Source organism: Chaetodon trifascialis, chromosome 6, assembly GCF_039877785.1.
Source record: "Chaetodon trifascialis isolate fChaTrf1 chromosome 6, fChaTrf1.hap1, whole genome shotgun sequence".
Taxonomy (NCBI): Eukaryota; Metazoa; Chordata; class Actinopteri; order Chaetodontiformes; family Chaetodontidae; genus Chaetodon; species Chaetodon trifascialis.
Window position 1 is genome coordinate 6,383,826 of NC_092061.1, and position 21,364 is coordinate 6,405,189.

General features: G+C 42.8%; 2 protein-coding genes across 4 annotated transcripts; both read left to right on the plus strand.

The window, feature by feature from the left end:
- The first annotated feature begins 79 nt into the window (after window positions 1-79).
- On the plus strand, window positions 80-7,708 carry entpd4 (ectonucleoside triphosphate diphosphohydrolase 4). 3 transcript variants are annotated; one of them, XM_070965100.1, is made up of 13 exons: window positions 80-203; window positions 898-1,021; window positions 1,155-1,352; window positions 1,436-1,641; window positions 1,787-1,937; window positions 2,099-2,202; window positions 3,612-3,671; window positions 3,770-3,900; window positions 4,438-4,604; window positions 4,701-5,025; window positions 5,408-5,493; window positions 5,601-5,762; window positions 6,478-7,708. In XM_070965100.1, the coding sequence occupies exons 2-13, from the start codon at window positions 1,014-1,016 to the stop codon at window positions 6,710-6,712; spliced, it is 1,833 nt and encodes a 610-aa protein (XP_070821201.1). In that variant the 5' UTR covers window positions 80-203; window positions 898-1,013; the 3' UTR covers window positions 6,713-7,708. The 3 variants fall into 3 exon arrangements, with proteins under 3 accessions (XP_070821201.1, XP_070821198.1, XP_070821199.1); XM_070965097.1 differs by having other exon boundaries at window positions 82-203; window positions 3,770-3,924; XM_070965098.1 differs by having other exon boundaries at window positions 88-188; window positions 3,770-3,924.
- Window positions 7,709-10,048: 2,340 nt separating this feature from the next.
- On the plus strand, window positions 10,049-18,660 carry slc25a37 (solute carrier family 25 member 37). The gene is made up of 4 exons (XM_070965401.1): window positions 10,049-10,355; window positions 13,930-14,158; window positions 14,486-14,542; window positions 15,012-18,660. Exons 1-4 carry the CDS (start codon window positions 10,161-10,163, stop codon window positions 15,539-15,541), a joined length of 1,011 nt encoding a protein of 336 aa, XP_070821502.1. The 5' UTR covers window positions 10,049-10,160; the 3' UTR covers window positions 15,542-18,660.
- The last annotated feature ends 2,704 nt before the right edge of the window (window positions 18,661-21,364 follow it).

The window sequence follows — 21,364 nt, forward strand, 5'->3', positions numbered from 1 at the left end:
GTGTTGGGCGGGTTTACTTAATACATTTCTTACTGTCCGGCCAACGCGGAGATAAAATCAAACACACCGTGGTCAGGAAGTCACCACGTCACTCACCGGAGACCTGCCACATACTCGCTTAACATTAGCCAGCGGTTTACATCTGGCTGCTCAGAAATGTGATTTTTTTTCCAGGAAAAAGAGGGAATGTAAGCTTTTTGTTAGTAAGTATGAAATCATCTAAAGACCGCGAGCGAATAAATTTGATGTGTTGACGCTGACGATTCGTACAAATATGCCAAATTGAGGGATTTTAGCTCGCTGCTACATTCAAACACGGTGACGGTAGACACCCTTTACAGACGTATGAAAACACGTTAGCTAACGTTAACTGCTTAATTTTTAATGATAGTGTTTCTCTGTGTCCCTCCAATTTGGCTCATTCCTGTTTACACTTTAAATACGTTGAAGTTGGCCGTTACAACGAAGCGACAACATACCGTCGTGCTCACTTCACTGACGTTAGGCCTCTCTCATACAACAGCTCAGTTGCCTCACAGATACAAAATCAATTCAGTTCAGTTTTATTTGTATAGCGCCAAATCACAACAGAGGTTGTCTCAGGGCACCGAGACCAAGCTCCTTTATCTACAGAGACCCAACAATTCCCTCATGAGCAAGCACTTGGCGACAGTGGCGAGGAAAAAAACTCATTTTAACAGGCAGAAACAGGTTCTGGGTGGGCGGCCATCTACTTCGACCGGTTGGGTGAGAGAGAGAGTGAGACAGACAGACAGACAGACAGACAGACAGACAGACAGACAGACAGAAATGCAATCACAGTAACAGTGACAGTGGGTGTGATATAGTGGATATCTGCTGCATAATGTTAAGCTATGCAACATTTTTCCTCCAAAGGTCATGGTGACAAGTAAGGGAAACGGGATGGAGCCTTGGAACAAGCCCAGCGTCCCTCCTTCAGCGGACTGATTCTTGATTTGAAGTAAACCACCAACCAGAAGACAATCTGCATCATGGGAAGGTTGGTTGGTTTGTGAAGCCGTGTATCTGCTGTACAGTTGATTGGTGTGTTTAGTCCTTATAAATAAAATGCGATGAAGTATCTGTGACATCCTGAACTCAGGCTTTCCTTTCTTTCTTTTTTTTTTGGACAGGATCAGCTTTTCGTGCCTTTTTCCAGCCTCGTGGCATTTCAGCCTGTCATCCCAGGTTCTTCCCCGGCTCCTGATACCTTCGCTCAGACAGCTGCTCTTCATCGGTCTGGTGCTCTGCCTCATCGGGCTTCTCTACCTGCTGCTCGTCACTGGAAAGGGGCACGCCAGCTGGACCAGAAAGGAAAATCACTTCCACAGGTGACCTAACGCCAGCTCGCCAGGTGCTTATCCTGTCATGAACACAGGCGATGTTGTCTTAACGGTTCTTTGTTGTCCAAAAGGCACTTGGCGAGGGTGACCGATGTGGATGCAACAGATACAAGCAACCCCAACCTGAACTACGGCCTGGTGGTGGACTGTGGCAGCAGTGGCTCCAGGGTGTTTGTGTACTGCTGGCCCCGGCACAACGGTAACCCGCACGAATTGCTGGACATTCAGCAAATGAGAGATCAACACCGCAAGCCAGTAGTCATGAAGATCAAACCAGGTAAGATTAATCAAAACGGTACTCAAAGGAGATGATGTGAGCATTAGATTAGATTAAAGACTCAAATGAAGTATTTCAGCAGTACAAACCCTTGTAAGGTAGATGTTATTTACAGTATTTTCCATCTTAATGTTTTTCCTTGTAGGTATCTCTGAATTGGCCAAAACACCTGAGAAAGCCAGTGATTATATCTATCCACTGCTGAGCTTTGCAGCACAGCACATTCCAAAAAATAAGCACCAAGAGACACCTTTGTACATCCTGTGCACAGCTGGAATGAGAATCCTCCCTGAAAGGTACAGCTGGACTTAACGTGCATCGTCTCATAATGAAATGAAAGTTTGCCTGCAAGAAATGTTCAGACTGCAGGTTTAATCAGCACCGAGTCACAGCGGAAAGTGAAAAGCATCGGTGTTTAACGTGTTATGATGAAGTTTCTGTGATTGTTTAATCTCAGTCAACAAGAGGCTCTTCTTGAGGATCTGAGAACAGACATCCCGGTCCACTTCAACTTCCTCTTCTCCGATTCCCACGTGGAAGTGATTTCTGGAAAACAGGAAGGTAAGTGACGGAGTAATCAGAACAGACCAGGGCCCGTATTCACAAAGCATCCTAAGGCTAAAAGTGGCTCTTAGTTACGTCATTCTTAGAAAAATCTTAGAATTCCTGGAATTCTTAGATTTTTCTTAGAATTTTCCCTTGGTAAGATAAAAGTTATTCACGAAGCGTCTTAGGCCTTAAGAGAGCTCCTGAGGTGAAAAAATGACGGGGATTGCAGCACGTACCAGCGCCTCTCACACTCGTCGCTCTTGCGTAAAAGGAGAGGGAACGACGCATTGATCTGCTGGGCAACGCGCTCCCGAGTCTGCCTCTTCCCTTGGGCTGTGATCCCGGGACCAAATTTCCCTCTTAATACTATTTTATTTTCATCCACGAGCTGTGCCAGCAGCAGGCACTGCTCTTGTGTCCAGTTTGGCCTTCTTGTTCTCTTTTTATCCATTTCATTCGTCGTTTTGGTCATTCTGCCAAATCAAACCGCTTTTTATGAGGACGCCATCAATCACAGGAAGTGCCGACAGCTGAGTCTGCGTCCACCATTAATATCAAATACGTTGAGTAGTAAAACTACCAGCATGGACAGTAAGCAGGTAGTGCGCGTGCCTCATAGCAAGAAGGTCGCAGGTTCGATTCCTGGGTCAGGCCTTTCTGTGTGAAGTTTGCATGTTCTTCCCGTGCATGCGTGGGTTCTCTCCGGACACTCCGGCTTCCTCCACAAACATGCTCAGTAGGTTAATTGGTGACTGTAAAATTGCCCCTAGGTGTGAGTGTGAGTGTGAATGGTTGTGTGTTTGTGCCCTGCGATCGACTGGCGACTGGCCTCTTGCCTGTTGATGGCTGGGATAGGCTCCAGCATCCCCCACAACCCCGAAAGGGATACGCGGTATAGAAAATGGATGGATGGAAATCAATATAATTGGCATGTGAATGAGGTACGTTCAAACATTTTGAAGCTGTGTCACGATTAATTTAATTTTGCTGAGTTTCATCATCATGACATAAAATTAATGTCACGATTACACATTTCTTAATACAGTCCAAGCAACTTTTCTTTTCTTTTCTTTTCTTTTCTTTTCTTTTCTTTTCTTTTCTTTTCTTTTGTAACAACCAATCACAGCTTTTAGAAGACTGCGTCATACCTAGCAACGGGGCCAACCACACCTCCTCACTAAGACAAAAGTTTCTGTACCCTCCTCGCTCAGAGTTGCTCTCAGACACTCTCTCTTAGAGGACTCTGAGAAGCTTTGTGAATACAGGCCCAGAATGAAGAGCAGCATGCTCAACTGAAATATACTGCAGTTGTAGAGACTTTCTGTTCTGATTCATCACTTCATGAGCAGTGAAAGACTACTGCATTATCTGCTGGTAAATGGTTGTATGTTAACTTCACAGTGTGTCCTCTTTGGCTTTAGGTGTCTATGCGTGGATCGGAATCAACTTTGTCCTCGGAAGGTTTAACCATGTGCACAATGGTGAGTACCCAAGCCAGTTACCAACGTTATTAAATCGCTGGTGTAATCAATCTACATAAAAAAATGTCGCCTCTCTGCGATGAATCTTTTCATTCAAGATGGCGAAGCTGTAGTGGAGGTGCATGTCCCAGGCAGCGATCAGCAGGAGGCGCTGGTGAGGAAAAGGACCGCCGGTGTCCTGGACATGGGCGGCGTCTCCACACAGATTGCATACGAAGTGCCCAAAACTGTAAGCTTTGCTTCTCCACAGCAGGTTATTATCCACAACCTATTCTGTTTTTGTGCTGTCTTTGGTTTTTGTCACTCACCCTTTGTTCTTCTTCCTCCTTCCAACCTCTGTCATTCCCTGGTTAAACCTCTATGCACCATTTTTGTCCCGTGGAGATGGTCTGCTCTCCATTCATCACTATTGAAGGCACACTGTAAGCCTGCTGCATGACTCCATAGCAGGATTTTTGGACTCATTAGGTCATTCATGTAGAGACTGCCAAATGCAATAGAAGTTGTCCATATCAAGAATACCGTGTTTGTGTTGTAGAGATTCATGTCCAGTAGCAGGTCTGGTCTACGCTGCTTGTCCCTTTTCGCTCCCATTGTTTTTTCTTTACACCATATAATGTTTAATTTCCATCCTCATAGATAGTTTCAGCTTCTGTTGTGTTGTGATACGGTAGACTAGACATGTTAAACACGTCAGGGTATGTATGAGTGCAGTATATTTCGCGGGTGTCATCACTCCCAGGCTGATATCTTGTTTGTTCTCTAGGAGGAAGTCGCCAAGAACTTATTGGCCGAGTTCAACTTGGGGTGTGACGCACATCGCACAGAGCATGTTTATCGTGTTTATGTGTCCACCTTCCTGGGTTTTGGAGGAAATGCAGCGCGCCAAAGATACGAGGAGAGCCTCATCAGAAATACTGCCACCCGAAACAAGTGAGATCCACAGTCTGATCGAATTGGCTTGATTTGATTTTTCAGCCTGTTTATTCTTTGTGCTTTGTCTTTATGCCGCGTTACTGATTGCTCCAGGCTCTTAGATCAGCACACCGGTGAGACCGCAGAGTCCCCCCTGCTGGACCCCTGTCTGCCCGCAGACCTGCAGGATGAGATCGGTCCTGCTACGCAGAAGCTCCACCTGCGAGGCACAGGAGACTTTGACCAGTGCAGACAGATTCTGCAGCCGTTCCTCAACCGCACCAACGAGACCCAGACCTCCCTCAGCGGCATCTACCAGCCAGCCATTGACTACAGCAACAGTCAGTTCTACGGCTTCTCCGAGTTCTACTACTGCACGGAGGACGTGCTGCGCATGGGCGGCGATTATAACGCTTCCAAATACGCCCGGGCTGCCAAGGTGAAAGCAAGATAGAAAAGTCACATCTACTCTCATGCAGCCACCTCCCTCCTCCCCCCAAATAAGTGACCTATTACTCCCTGCAGTCTTCGCAAAGACTCATCTCACTTCTAAGCGCCATTGTGTTTACGCACAGTTAAAATGTGTCGAATAGCTAATCATCACACCAGCACTGCCTGTTTCACTTACCGCTTGAAACAAGGATTTTAAGACCACCCCTCTTTTAGTGTTCATAAAGTTCTTTGTTCGCTTGCTTTGATGTAAAAGGCAGGTATAGCATCTGATTTAGGATCAGCATGGATTTTGTATGATGGATGAATGTTGTATTTACTGATGTCTTATCAGTGCAAACGTTCCTAATGCTCCAGTTTAACATTCACAGAGTTACTGTTCGACCCAGTGGAAGACTCTGAGGGAGCGCTTTGACTCGGGCTTGTATGCCTCGCACGCCGATCTTCACAGACTGAAGTAAGTGGCAAAGGATCGTGAAACGGCTCCTAAAGCTCAGCGAACCAGCCGGTCACATTCCACACAAGATGCCGGCTAAGTCGATGGCTTTATGTTTCCGTCTGCAGGTACCAGTGTTTTAAATCAGCGTGGATGTATGAAGTGCTGCACTCGGGCTTCTCTTTCCCGGCCAATTATAAAAACCTGAAGACTGCCCTGTTAGTCTACGATAAGGAGGTCCAGTGGACTCTTGGAGCTATTCTTTACAGAACACGGTTTCTGCCTTTGAGGTAAGCCCCATTCTTAATCACTTTTCTGATCAAGCCGTCGGTCTTAGATATAAAATATGTGGGGGAATGACCGGTTAATCCTCACAGCTTTCTTTGACAACAGCACACTCCTATCTTGAACATGGGAGAAGAGTTTAAACAACGTTCAGGACATCGCATTGGCTGCTAAATGCTGTAGCACTAAGGCTCACAGAGATGGCGTCTTTGTACTGCATTTATCAGAAGAAAGGCGTTTGAAGCTCAATGAAAAATGAACTCTGTAAAAGCCTCTAAGAAAAGACAAGTTACAGACAAAAGAAATCAAAGTAATTATTCAACACATCAGTGTCTTTCAGTCTCAGGGTCTTGGTGATTAATTAATGGATTTAAAAAACAACTATTCCTATCTGAAAAAACGTTCACATGTGGCGTAACCTTAAAAAAAAAGAGCTCATCCTGATCCTTTGTGTAACATGTCTGTTTGAGCCTCAGGACATGCTGCTCAGACAAAAGATGCCTCTTTTCTGGTCTGCAGACATTTAAAGCAAGCTTCCAGGATGCAAAACACGAGGATTCTTGTTGACTCATCTGTTTACTCAAACTTCCTTAGGTCTTGACATAATGAACAGGGCCCTGGGCTGAACTTAGGTATACATGTCATCTCTGTTCAGATCCTGGCTAATATGTCTGCTGGGGTTTTTTTTGGACATTTATTTGTTTTCTTTGCCTCTTCCAGGGACATCCAGCAGGAAAGTCTGAAAGGAGTGCACTCTCACTGGCGACACAGCTTCTCCTTTGTCAACAACCACTATTTATTCCTGGCTTGTTTCTTCATTGTCTTGTTGTCTATCATGCTGTACTTACTGCGACTCCGCCGCATCCATCGGCGCACAGCCCAGCGCTGCACCCCCTCCTCTGTGCCGTGGTTGGAAGCGGGCCTTCGCTCACCCACACTCCCTGTCAACCTCTAAATTTTGTCGAGCACATAGTCTGGACGGCATGTCGGACTTTCTGAAGCCCATCTTCACTCCTTTTCTCTCTGCTTGTTCGGAGAGCTTTTGAAGGCTGCTACCCTGGAAACAAGGCTGCTCCCCGCGACCAGTTGAACCAGAGATGGGAGAATTGGACAAATGAGGAAGAGTCCGAAGGCTTGTCTGAGCCCATGAAAGTGTTGTTGATATTGTCTTTTTTAAAACTCATGTTCTTGCCTGCCACGTATTCCATCTTCAGAAGCAAACGGCAGCTGCCTCCATGTGTCTTCTGTTTTATTTCTAAGGAAAAGACAAACACAGCGGTACTTGCTAGCTAATCTTCCATTCCCAAATAAATACGTAGTCTATATTTTGAATTTTCTCACATTGGACAGGTATATCATGGTGGAAGTTTATTGGGCATTTGCCTTTCTTTATGCCTTTTATATGTGTATGATCACATCTTTTTTGTTTTTTTAGTTGTGAAATGGTACAAGCACTCGCTGTTTCTACAGAAACCTCTAATGCAATACGATTTCTGATTAGTGGAAGGAGCACTTTGAAATGCAGTCGAGATGCTTTTCCCAGCTGGAATGGTCTTTGTTTGTTTGTTTGTTTGTTTGTTTGTGTCTTTCCCAAATTGTTCTGCCTCAACAAGACAAGTAGCCTTTAACTGGCTATACTAGTGCAATACATGTCTTGTCACTGTTGGGGAAACTCCCTCGGACACATCTGCTCTTTTGTTGAGAGAATCGGTCTCTCTTGAAGCCCTGCTGAAATTCTTGTGTTGGGTCGTCCGACTTTTAAGTTGGATACCGCTGCATATATTTATGTTGGGCTTCATTTTCAGAAGCTGCCATATCACTGCTGTGAGGGGATTGTAAATGAGAGCACATGCCCCATTATTTATATGAAAATGGTCTAGTGAAATGTTTGCACAGATGAATGCAAAATAAATGTCACATTGCAATTCAGTAATAAAGGTTTTATGGTATACTTTGTCTGGCTGTTTATTTCATGAGATCAGACTTCCCCGCAGTGAATCTGAAATCGATGGGTGTTTTAAAAGTACCGTATAATATAAACACCAACCTCTGTGTCACTGAAGAGGCAACAGTATGTCCCAGCTGACTGTAGATTTTGGTGGATTTGAGTTTCAGTGCTGCATAAGAGCATCGCTAAATTATGATAATCTGCATGGAACGACTAAAGCCCACACAAGATTTAATGGCGTGTTACAGCTGCGCAGACGCAGTCCAAGATCAGTTTTGTTACACCACAACCTGCTGTTGTTCTCACTTACAGATGTGACCCAAAGCAAGGCTGCTGGTGATGGAAATGGAACAAATGAGAAATAATTTACACTGCACATGTGAGGGTCACCAGCGAGAAATGTTAATACTTGATGCCCTCAGCATGTGGGACACACTAAACCATCCTGTGTTGTCTCTGCTAGGTGCCATTCGTAGCCTTCATTATTACAGCATCCATTATAAAAGAACTTTGGTCCATTATAAATCAGATTATATAGTCTACGTAAAGGTCACATTGAGCCTCGTAGTTAACAATACAGAACAGTGTTAAGAATTAACTCCTTAAGTGTGTCAAACTGTGCTTCAGAAAGTGCTGGTGTCCATACATTAAAAGGTAGAGGTAGCCAGTCCTGCAGCTCTGGCTGTTGTTTTCTTACCGAAGGCGTGAAAACCAGCTGGAACAACATTGTTTGAACAAGTGTTTCTTGAAGATGCAGCGTCCTATAATGCTGAGTCACTGATATGTCACACTGCTTTGCAGACACACCCGCCAGGCGCTGCAGTGTGCTTCGTGTGTGGAGCTTATGTTTCAGCCGATGGTGACTGACACAGAATAGCTAATTGATCAAGACCAACTCAGATAATTAATATGGTGTTTCTGACTTAAGTAGAATAATACATCATAGAAATGGGATATTTTAACAGGTATACCTAAATGTTCAGCTCTCTGTGGTGTAAAAAGAAGAGTGGATTGACAGAGAAACACAGAATTTTCAGTATGTTCAGCAGAATCAGGTGAGGTCTTAAACACAATCTGGCATCCAGTTGGATAACAAGGTGAAATTTAAACTTCTGGCCTGCAACAGGAGACAGGATGACACAGCCAAAAACAAATGATGAATTATTAAGAATAAGAAATACAATGAGAAAAAATGTTCAAGCGTTCTTTTAGCCTCATTAAGATGGTTGGCTCCTTGGACTAATTTAATTGATTAAGTAATTAATCTGAACCTGTATGGTAGCATGGTCTCATGTGCACGTCTGAAAGTGTGGATCACAATGTCATACTCTAATTCAGAAGCTGAAACTAAAGCATGGATGTGGTGCACCTCTTTTCTGAGAGGCATGTCGTGCAGATCGGTATGTTAAATTTAAGAGGGTTACAGGTGAGAGCGAGGTGTGAGGTTTTCTTCATCTTAAAAACTTCTTGAATCTACTTATGTCTTCAAATTTGTCATTTAGAAAGCAAGGTCATTCATTGTAGTGAATGCTTTTCCATTCATTTTCAACTTCATCTGACTCCATATTGCATAAAACTTAAAGATTATAAGCAAAAACAATAAAAATACAAAACAACCTCCAGTGGTGGAAACTCAACATAACTTTAACACACTTAGTTATTGTACTTTACTTCAATACTTCCACTTTTGATGCTTTATATTTCTCCTGCACTACATTTCAGAGGGAAATGCATATATTTCTTGCTCCCTCACGTGTATTTTACAGCTGTTGTCACCAGTTACTTTGCAGTTCTTTGAGATTTTACACACAAAAGAGATCATCAGTTAATAAAATATGATGCAACACTGCATGGATGCTGACATGTCAATGCATCATTTGTTATGAACGTGAATTAACTTTAAGTATATTATTCTGTTGACATTTTCGAAGGACTTTTGAGAAATTTATACTGTAGTAGATTATTACCGGTTTTGCTTAAATAACTTGAAATTTCTTCCACCACTGGTTGAACTATATTCACTGCGAGGACACCAGACATGTCAGACATGTTCTTGTGTTTCTCTGCAGTATTAATGAACAGATGGCTCCTGATAAAGAGACCAGACCTTCTTATCTTTTATCAAGCAGAGCCGTGCGATTGCACTTCTCGTCAAACCCATTCAAAAACTCACTCTGAGCCGCACACATTTCATGGATGCATAAGCAGGCCTGTGAAGTGTCAGAGGAATCTACCACGAAAACTTCTCATTGGCCGCCTACAGCAAGAGCCCGCCCTATTCGTGAGGAACTAAAAACTGATTGGTGCACCTCCACCTGAGCCACACCTCCAGCTGCTAACGTCACACGGGCGCTGGAACTCCACTAAGTAGCGATGGTGTTGTGGTTGTCCATGCCGCCGACACCTCCGTGAGTGTTGTCTCGCACAGAAGACCAACTGGGAAAGCTCACCACGCATGGAGTTGAGCTCGGACCGTGCGGTGGCAACACTGGAGATGTCGCAGATCAAAAGCAAAGACGATGAGCCTTTTGACGCTGACGGTGACTACGAGAGCTTGCCACCTCATGTCTCAGTGACGACCCACATGACAGCAGGAGCCGTGGCTGGCATCCTGGAGCACACGGTGATGTACCCCGTGGACTCTGTCAAGGTAACGTACACAGAGGAGGCAGATCACACTTGTTTTGCGGCTGCAGCTCATTCACTAACTAGCTACAAACCACACAGCACAAACGGCTCGCTGTGCGTTGCTAACGAGCGTTAGCTTTGAAATGTTGAAGCTTCACATCCTTAGTTAGCCTCCGCGTTAGCTAATTTAAGCGCGACAGCTCGCGACAAGTAGACTGAACATAGTTAAGCATGCTAGCTTAAATTAAACCATAATAACGGTACCATATGCTAGCTAAACCTAGCAGCAAATAGTTACTATTTTTTCGCTTCTTTCTCCATATACCCATTAACTTTGCTAACATAGCAAGCTCACTGATCACCCAGTGTAACCTTAATTTACCAAAGTCACATTAATCAAGGTTAAGGTTCAAAGTTATCGTAGTTTTAACCATGAGCTGGTTTGACTGTGTGTAAACTCGTTTTCATGCTATTTAAGGGTTACAGTTTTTTTTTTTTCTTCCATTCAGTGAATCGAAGTAAGTGATCCATTCTTGTCCTGTAGGATAGGTGAAGGTCAAGTACCTGGTTTGACTGTAAAATATGTCAAACTGCCTTGAAATGGAAAATTAGACATATTGGGATAAAGTTTAACTAAGTTAAAGGGTAAACAGTTGCTGATCTCTGCAGTGCAGTTGCACAGATGTAACTGTAGGATATCAGTTTCAGTAGAAAACTTCAAATGTCCAGGATTGAGTTTAAATCAACACTGCATTTGCATCGTCTCTGTCTATTCACTAATATGATCAATTGTTATTTTTACTGGATTATATCTAACTGTACTGTCATCCCTCACAGTAACTACCAGTGCAGCAAAACGCAGTTCAGCATCTAACCAGATGCTACAAACATCAGCCGTCGGTCAAAATAAAATACAATTCATACAGTTTATCAGTGAGGAGCTCATTTTTCCTTCCCTCAGATGTTATGTAGTATAAGTCTATATACTATATTTAATCCTCTGACTTCAGTTACACTCACATGACTGACCTGTTGACTAAAGCGTGCGTAAAAAAAAAGAGTTGCACGTCAAGTAGCACAAACACGTCATTGCCTAAGTGTGTTCCAGGGGCTTTTTGTGACATAACTTTGTTGGTTTAACATTATTTATGCATTTGTAATTCTGCCTTAAGTTGCTGAGGTGATTGTCACAGGTCAAACACAGTGGCTGTCAGAGAGACTCAGACATGTAGATTTGAAATTGTTAAACCGGATTTGGTAATACAAACGCTGCAGGGATCACATGAGTTTGCAAACAGAGAAACCCCCTCCTCACCTCAGCGCTTTGTATAACTTGCATTTGGCTAATTGAGAAACAAATTTGTTTAGTAACAAGTGCCGTCTTGGGGGTAAAACCTATGTCGAGGCACTAAATGACCTTATTGGCTCGTTTTGAGCTTGTTAGATTTGGCTTGTGTCTGCAAAGCAACTTGCAAAGTGTTTGTTAGATTGTGAACTTTGCCCTTGCAATCCTCCTCTTCTGCTCAGCTATTGTTTTATAACAATGTAGTGTTGTTTTGATAATTCGGCGTGCTGCTTTACCCTAATGATAATCTTAATGTGGCACAGACAACTTCATTAACATACTGCAAGAAAAAAAAGTCCTTATATCCTCTTTGCTTCAGTGTCATAGCCTTGACATCTTTCCAAATTTACCCATGAGCCTTTATTACACAAAACACTGTTGCCATTTCCTCCTGAGGTTTCACAAGCACCTTCAGCTGTAAATGTGGTTCCCATTCAGTTTGATCTGGAGTGGACCAAGAGTTTTGAGATTTCAGTGATTCAAACTGATGAAAGAGCCGGCGGTGGTTCATATTTTGTCCTGTGGCAGCTGCAGCGAGAAACAGCTCACCATCAAACACGGGCATTCATTTCCTGTTAAAGATTCTAAATTAGGAGTCTGTTTGATGAAGAAATGCATTGCTGACTCACATCACACTTGACATGGGTTTAGCAGAATGCTTTTAAGTAAGACGGCATATTACACAGTGTTAACCATCCACTGAGCTTGTCGACATAATACAGGGTTCAGCCTCGCAGTGAACAAGACACAGCTAAGACTCGGGGAGTCGCCTGCGTTAAGGCGAGGAGGGGGACCTTATCGGCGTTGCGCACATTTGGAATCAGCCTCATGCAGTAAAGGGTGTGTGTATGCAATTGTTCTTCTGCAGTGTTGATTAGTAAACTGCCGCAGAGACTGGAACGCCAAATACTGAATTGCTGCTTATAAATTCCAAAGATGTGAAGCGGTGTAAAGTAGTAAACGGATGTGCTGTATGCTTGAATGGTTTAGTTACCCTCAGTTGGACAGAGACAATAACAGCATCTTTATGCAGACAGCACACATGTTTAATTTAGTCCTATTATGAGCTGTTTCACATTGTGAGTACTGTCCCATTGATGATCTAATCTGCATGCTGGTTCTACAGTTAATCTTGAAACTGCTGGACTTTTCATCTTCTGTCTTAACAGTCCACAGTGTTTTAACACTTGCATGTTGTTAGCTTAGCATTTTGTGCAATTAAACTGTTATTGCTTCATTGCACACTCAGACACCTGTTGCATTTGACACACTTCACGGTTCGCACGGCATGTGATGTTGCAATTATAACACCAATGCTGATATCAGTATTTGAGCTCTGATAATGAGTAATGAACTTCTGATCATGATATTTGGTCGAAATGTGAACTTGTCATTGTCCCCTGGTGTTCAGTTTCAGTGCAGTGTGCCACATGTCTGCTGGATGTGAACATGTCCAACATTCACATCCAGCTTTCGCATCCTGTCTGAAACCAGCAAGGGTTGTTGGTTTTCCATAACCAAGTTTGACACGTTTAACCTTTACTGTAACTTCACTTTCGATTCATTTCTATATATTTGCTCTTCAAATATAGCTTTTGGTCACTGTACGTACGTAGCGTATTCATAGGATACAGTTTAAAATGTCAGTGGTTTGCTTCATATACAGCATATTTTACCCTTCAGATTATCTCTAGAGCAAACGAACATTGTAGTAGATAACTGCTTTTATTTATCAGGTTGCCTAAATATATAAAAAAAAAGAATCACCATCTTGCCTCTGCCCTCTGCAGAACAGTGTGATTTTTAGTGCAGAAATTCAGTCACAGACTTAAATGTAAACTGTGCTACCAAGTTCTGTGTGCCCCAAATTCCCAAATCTGTATCAAACGGAAATGTAATTGATATTTTATTGTTAAGCCAGAGGAAGGAAACACATGGGAACATGCTGAGGAAGATAGACTTGGCCTATCTCCTGAAGCAGCCCCAGATCTCTTCACAAATAAAAACATGCTTTGTGGTGTCCAGATAACTTGGCATGGTGGAGTAAAACAAAGAGCTGCCACAGCCTCCCACAGCAGCCTCGGGAGAGACACACATCACTCAGTCAGCTGCCAAGAACACTTACTGTCAGGACAGTGTGACAGCGTTACAGGGGACAGTGCATCAAGGAATCGTGATTTGGCCGACGCCAGGTGCCCACTTTAAAGCCACTCAGGCTCGGAGTTGAAATATATGTCTTTATGTTTTTCAGACAAGGATGCAGAGCCTGCAGCCAGACCCAAAAGCACAGTACAGGGGTGTGTATGAGGCCCTGAAAAGGATCATCCAGACCGAGGGGATGTTCAGACCGCTGAGAGGCCTCAACATCACCATGATTGGAGCGGGACCCGCCCATGCGCTCTACTTCGCCTGCTACGAACGGGTCAAACGCTCGCTAAGTGACGTCATTCAGAGCGGAGGCAACAGCAATTTAGCCAATGGTACAGCAAGTTCCCACATCTCAGCACAAATCACTTGATTGTCACACTAACCGCTTTCACACTGGGCTAAGCGACATGGCCTGGAGGAGTGTAGTAGGGATAAGTCATTTTTAATGCCATATCCTGTTTACAAAGGCCGGGATAAAACCATATTCCAAACATGAAAAATCCAAACATGCTCTCTGGGAGAAATCAATACAAAGCAGTGTTTTTTAGCATGTAAACATTTAGAAAAATATATATATTAAAAAAAAAACAAAACTCTTCTGTAACAAGTTAATTAGATGTTAGAATCATTGTAAACAAGATCTGTTTATGTTGTAACAGGTATGGCAGGAAGTGTGGCCACTGTCCTCCACGATGCAGTCATGAACCCAGCTGAAGGTAAGAAAAAAAGCGTTAAGCTGCCAATATTCTATCATTTTCTCATTGGCGTCAAATTCCATGAAAAGAACAATGAGTTGTTGCTGCTATCAGCAAAATAGTTAGCAGTTAATTTAGTAGTCGACACCTAATCGATTAATCATTGCAGCTCGAGATATCAACGCTGTTCTTTGCTGCTCAGCACAATATAACGAATGAAATTATTGATTTGGTTGTAACTTGTGAATTAGATAAACCTTGACATCATTCAAAATACTTTTGGCAGCCTGCAGGGTTAAGTTTTCTTCTTTTATGAAGTCTAATGATCATTAATAACTGTCCGGCTTGCCTGTTGACACAGTAGATCCTATTTAAATGTCGAGAACGTGTTTTTTTGTCCTTTTCATTTGAGATTTTTTATATAGAACGCAGATAGATCAGATGTGGTAATGCATGCTAACGCGGTTCCTTGTTTCCTTCCATGGCGAAGTGATAAAGCAGAGGATGCAAATGTACAACTCGCCATATCGAGGACTTTGGGACTGTGTTCAAACGGTAACGCGCACTGAGGGTATAGGAGCCTTCTACCGCAGCTACAGCACTCAGCTGACCATGAACATCCCTTTCCAGGCCGTTCACTTCATCACCTACGAGCTGATGCAGGAACAGTTAAACCCCCACAGACATTACCACCCCGGCACCCACATAGTGTCGGGGGCAGCAGCAGGAGCCATTTCCGCCGCAGTAACCACTCCACTCGACGTTTGTAAAACTCTGCTCAACACTCAAGAGAATGTAGCGCTCAACTCCATGAACATCAGCGGTCACTTAACGGGAATGGCTAACGCCTTCAGGACAGTGTACCGGCTTGGCGGTGTGGCGGCCTTCTTTAAAGGGGTCCAAGCTCGGGTTATATACCAGATGCCCTCCACTGCCATTGCCTGGTCAGTGTACGAGTTCTTCAAGTACTTCCTGACAAAGCAGCAGCTGGATTCGCAGGCGGGACCCGGAAAGATATAATGGAAAGTGCACTCCAGCACACCACACCTTGACTGGAATCCATGAATGAAGGCTCCAACCTGAAGCTGCGTGAGCTCGCCCTGCGCCGTTTGAGGAAGTAACCTCGGTTATTGTCTCATAAGGAAGTCATCCTGGTGGAGGAGTGGCCGAGCACGGCACTCCTTACTGCTCATTTACCCAAGTCTGTGTTTTTACAAGTTAGGATGATGTTGCACAACCGGAGTACACAACAGAGATGACGATTGAAAGGACAGATTTACGTAGGAGAGCTGAATGGTCATCCTCTTCCTCCTCCACTCCACACACACTTCAATCACAACTCAACCAAGCTCTCTTTTCTACACGTGGTGAGAGTATAAATAAGTTGTCCTGACTGATGTTTATAGTTATTAATATTGGAACATTTTATTTATTTTGTTAGCTTTCCAAGGCTTGTATTTTATGGATACGGAAGAAACACAATGCTGTTTGTTTTTTATTTCATTGTGTATTTATAAAAAACCATCACAGCACATTCCTTAATTTCACTCCACGGCGAACGGAACAGTTGTGCTTTCCAAGTGCCTCATAAATATTAAATGCTGCTTCACCTTTTCCTCTCTTTGGCCCTCTGGTTTTTGACAGTAAATCTATATTTCCATTTTTCTTTTTTGCGGTCCAAGTTCTTGCAAAGTGTACTACTTTGTTATAAGACTGACTCTTATAGTGGCTCTTCATGTCATAACTGGTCACACGTGTCACATTCAAACTTACTAAACTGAATGTAATTTTGGTCTTTTAATTATCTCTGCACCAAAGATGCAGCGATTTTATTTTTGCCTCAGTTTTTTGCTTTAAGTGCAAATTACTGCTTTTCCTGCCCGAGGGACCCTCTTCTTCTCTCAGTCTGGAGGTGTGTGGGTTGTAATGGTCCAGTTATTTGCCTTGTTAAAGGGCAGCACTACTTTGTTCCTGAATCATGCACAATTATGGTCTAATTTAAAGAACCCCACCTGTTGCAGAAAGAAGGCAGCTTGTTTGTGTGTGATGAGAAACATGAATATATATTTTGAGAGTGACTATTCCTGAGAAACTTCATTATGCAGGTCCAGCGATGGATCAGATAAAGGCTGTTACTTGACATGACAGCCATATCTCAGCCTTCATGTGCATTTGTTCTGGTGTGAGTTTAGCTTTTGAGTGGCCTGTTTTGTTTATGTGTGTCATACTGATTTCGAACATAAAGGATGTAGATTGTGTCTTTAAGATATTTCAGAGCGTTTGGCTGAAACTTTAGACTTTCTGTGATGCAAAAAGGTAACATAGTCCTGTTTTGAAGCTGACCGGCGGTCTTGGTCACTTTTGCTACCGTGAGACCAGAAAAAGCCTAATAAAAGCAGCTGCTAATGTTATTTCTTTTATTTTCACTCATCCTGTTGTACTTACACGTTTCCTGTGCGCTCACTGCTCTTTCCAGCCTCTTGACTATTTTCCATTCAGTAGTCGAGACATTCCTCCACATATTGATGTAATCCAGCAAGCAGCCAGATTTATTTGTTTTTAATTATGGAGGGGTTTTTTTTTCCTTTGGTACAGTTCAGAGAGTTCGTCGGATTCCAGTGGTCTCTCAGACCCGTTAGCAACAGATTCATTGTGCTTATACAGCAAAATAATTGTTAATATACCAAAGACTTGCATTATATTCTATGCATCTTACTTTTAACCTGTAATTATGATGCTCTTTGCCTGCCTGCTGTGAATTATCATCCCACCTTCTTGCCCCACAGGTTCCTCATTAATTTTGCCTAATCACTTGAATTCTTCAGTATCTCTCATTCAGCGCTAGACACTTCTTTTCTGTTTGTGTTTGGAAATCATGTGTCAGAAAAGTCTTCGCTGACTCATTTACTTTTACAAAAACTTCCATTGACTCCTAAAGTACTTGAGCAAAAGCAGTTTAAAAGTGGAAATTCTACATTAATATGAATATTTTGGTCATTGTAATCTATATTTTATTTACTGATCAGTTGGTTTAGACTCTATAAGCTAGTAATATTGAATGCAATATGGATTTAACATGAATGGATACAATGTTTTGTCTGCTTTAATATAAAGCAGCTTAAATTAGCACAGATTCACACAGATGTGCTGTTTTAATGTTAATGTAATCACAGTGAAGTTAGCCTGTTGCCCACGTTATGTTCGTCTAAGTGGGATCCACAGACAAAACTCCACTCCTCTGATTGTAAACTAATCTTATGATTTAAGGTACAGACGCACAGAATCCGGCGAGGACGCATTTGAACGCACCACAACACCAAAACGCATCACTGAAAGCTCCGGCTGCGGATGACGTAAGGCGGTGCTTAGTTAAATTCCGTCCGTTTTCCAATGTGGTCAGGTGACAAACTTTCGCATATCGCAGCTTAACAGTACACTACAGTGTGTTTCTTAAAACACAGGAAGCGTGGAAACAGAACTGTGAGACATTTGATCAGCGGACTCATTGGTGTAAAGTCGATATGGCGACTAGTCGCGTCGATCGTTTTTCTAATCCAGCGCGGACAAAACCACGCCCACTTCTGTATGACGGACTGTGAGCCATAGTTTCTCCAGTAAACACACCTGTTTGGCTGTGTCTGGCCTCCATGCTTGACTCGTCACCCGGAAGTAGGCGTGGTTTCATCTGAACTGGACTCTGAACTCACCTCATTGAATGGATCCAGTGTGTCTGAACCTTAACAGAAGTAAAATGAAGACAGTCGGACTTGTGTTTGATTTATTGCATTATAACACTGCTTGCCCTCCACCATCATTACTGTGATGTGTCGATTCATAATAGTGAATCATGCCTCCCAAACTCTGAACTTTTAACGTGTCAAAATCGTGTTTCTAATAGATGCTTACATTTTAAAGAAGACAGGAAGGCTGATATTCCATGTGGGTATTTCCATGATGTAAATATTTTTATGCTAGTAACGCACAAATGATTGAAATGGGAGTTGGGTTTTGGGTTTTTGTTGTCGAGTGCCATCTCCAGGACCAGAACGCTTGGAAATTTGACCATGCAAATATGAAATGATTGTGATGATGCTGCTACAGTATGTAACACTGGAGCTGAAATAAACATGCAAGTGAGGAATGCTGTGTTTTGTTTTTGTTGCTCTAAATATTTGCTCTGAGACTCTATGTCCTGTCTCCGTCAGTCTTTTAGATGTCAGGGGGAAGATGCTTGTTTGTTTTTATTCTCTCAGCATTGAATTACAACCATGAAGAGCTTTAAAGTTGATGTAGGTTAAGCTAGTTAGTAAGTTAATGGGCTTTAGTTTTCCAGTGCATTTATTTAATATTTCTACCTGATTCATGTTCACACTGAACACAAACAGCAGCTTATTTTTCCATAGTCACTGTCCACAGAATACACCACTTATGAGGCTGTTTCTTGGCTAGAAAGTGATTCAGATGGTGCTGTGAGCACCACAAGCCAAAATCCCCTCACCTCAGTTGCACTGGGATGGGGACAGACCTCACAGAGACCAGTGTCTCAAAACCAAATCTGCATGGCTAAATACCAGCAATATGTATCTGTGTGAAATTTGTGTGAACCAGCCCTTTAAAGTAAGTATCCTGTAGGAGTTACACAGTTCCAGTAGAGGGCGGTATAGTATCATCTAAAGGGTTTTCACCACAGAAACATGGCAGTCAATCCGCAAAGGCAGAGATGATGTTTGACGTGTGTGGATCCGCTGTCTAATACTCAGGTACGTGATGACGTCACAATACCCTGATTTTTGTCTCACAGAGAGAAATGTTTCCAGCCTTTGTCTTGATCTTGAATTTAAAATTACTTTGTTAACGCTGATAATTCAGAGTACAAGAAAATAAACATTAGGAGTATTTATTACAGATCAGACGCAGGTTTTTAAATTACTGTGTTCCTTCTACATCTCATTGTGATTTATTCACCTCAGGCTTCGCTCATATCCTTTTATACTGTGAACAAAATAACAGTTACACCTCACATTACAGGGACAACAAAGTCTGCACCTCCAGAGCTAACAGCTTCATCAACTTTGACTCTAAAATGTTTGATTGCAAACTCCATTTTTGTTATTTTGCATTAAAAAAATCCCATTTTTTTCTTCTATTCTTGATGGACATGACTGTGAAACTTCTCAGTCATCCAGGTGAGGGTGGGCTGAATGAAGAGCAGCTGGACTTGCTCGTCCACACTTGAAAACGTTTCATCTCTCATCTGAGTGAGTCCTTCAGTTCTAACTGACTGGTGGAGAATACCTGGTATTTAACCTACTGTGGGGTCATTATCAAGGTCATGATACCACCTGGTTCATAGTGATTTAGGCTGTTGACAACATAGACATGACAATGTCTATCAATCCTGTATGTGCAGATTGATCAATAAATAAATCATTATTGGAAGCAGTCCTACAACACCTAACACTGCATTTAAGTGCAGGACTACATGCATACATACTTCTCTTTCTGCACTCCCTCACTGGCCTTATACAGTTATCTGTGTTGTAATTATATGGTTTTGTTCCTGACATTCATTTATTCTGCTGCTTATATAAAGATAAATGCTGTGTTTCAAATGTGCATCCTGCACACAATACAGCGCGTAATAACAGAAAAACAACGCTGATCTGATTTTGCATTGAGATGCAAACAGCGCGGAGCTTTATTCCAGACCAACATGCCTCTGGACACGTACACTTGCGCTGCACCGTCGTTGTCCCTGATGTGTTTAGTTTTCGCCCTTGTCCACGAGCAGGTTGTTTATCTGAAACTCACAATGAACGCCCCCCTCAGCCCATGTCCTCTGTCCATGTCATAATCGCTTTAATCTGCAGTAAACTGTCCCACTACTTTATGTCTTTATCCCACAGATAAGAGCACTGGAAACTTACTCTTCCCTCTCTGTCTGCTCGTCTTCCCCATGTTTCTTTCTCTCTTTCTCACACACACACACACACACACACACACACACACACACACACACACACACACACACACACACACACACACACACACACACACACACACACACACTCACACGCTGGTGGTAGCCACACAATCAATGTTAACCATCGGCTAAATTGGATGCAGCAGTGTATCTGCTGATGGGAGAAGAAAGGCAGCTGCTCTACTGGTACCGTAACATGAGGGATCCAGTTACACTATCCGAGGAAGTTTACGAGTGTTCCCATGTGAAAAGATCAGGGCTGTTTTAAAGCTCCTTATCAACTCCAACAAGTTTGTCAGGCAGTCACGGCATATTGGAGCACTGACAAAGGCTGCCTTTGTGGCGGAGGTTTGGTTTTCTCCTCATCTGTTATGAAGATCTGCTTATTTTTCAAAGCATCATTGGCCACCTTGAAGAGCACGACGACGGCTCCATGACCACACTGAGTCACATCCCTGAACGCACAGACAAGGAAGATAAACTTTGCACGCTTTATTTCAATATCCCTGGAAATCTTTATGTGGCAGTGTGATGGCAAAATCTTGGTGGAGGAGATAAGAGGCTATTGTTATGAACTCCTCCTGGCTGCTTTTCATCATTCACTTGCCAAATCCAGTTGATCCAGGTGCTGCAGAGACAGATTCAGAAGAAGCAGAGAGAAGGAAACAGACAAGAGGATGTTGTTTTTAAGTCCTCTGTGTTTGTGAATCAATGTACCGTGTCTCTCTGAGCCTTCGGAAGTGCACGCATTACAATGGCAAGTGCGGAAAATAATAGTTCTTCTAACCTTCAGCTTCATCCTTCAACAAGCTCCTTTATCTGATGAGCGTGTTCGTTATACAGCCTGAGACTCTGAGAGA

What these genes read in the sequence shown, in the direction of transcription:
- slc25a37 (XM_070965401.1), top strand. Translation starts at nt 10,161, where the DNA reads ATGGAGTTGAGCTCGGACCGTGCGGTGGCAACACTGGAGATGTCGCAG. An exon ending in ACCCCGTGGACTCTGTCAAG is followed by an intron (nt 10,356 to 13,929) that starts GTAACGTACACA and finishes TATGTTTTTCAG; the next exon opens with ACAAGGATGCAGAGCCTGCA. An exon ending in AGTCATGAACCCAGCTGAAG is followed by an intron (nt 14,543 to 15,011) that starts GTAAGAAAAAAA and finishes TCCATGGCGAAG; the next exon opens with TGATAAAGCAGAGGATGCAA.
- entpd4 (XM_070965097.1), top strand. An exon ending in AGTCATGAAGATCAAACCAG is followed by an intron (nt 1,642 to 1,786) that starts GTAAGATTAATC and finishes TTTTCCTTGTAG; the next exon opens with GTATCTCTGAATTGGCCAAA. An exon ending in GCTTTGCTTCTCCACAGCAG is followed by an intron (nt 3,925 to 4,437) that starts GTTATTATCCAC and finishes TTTGTTCTCTAG; the next exon opens with GAGGAAGTCGCCAAGAACTT.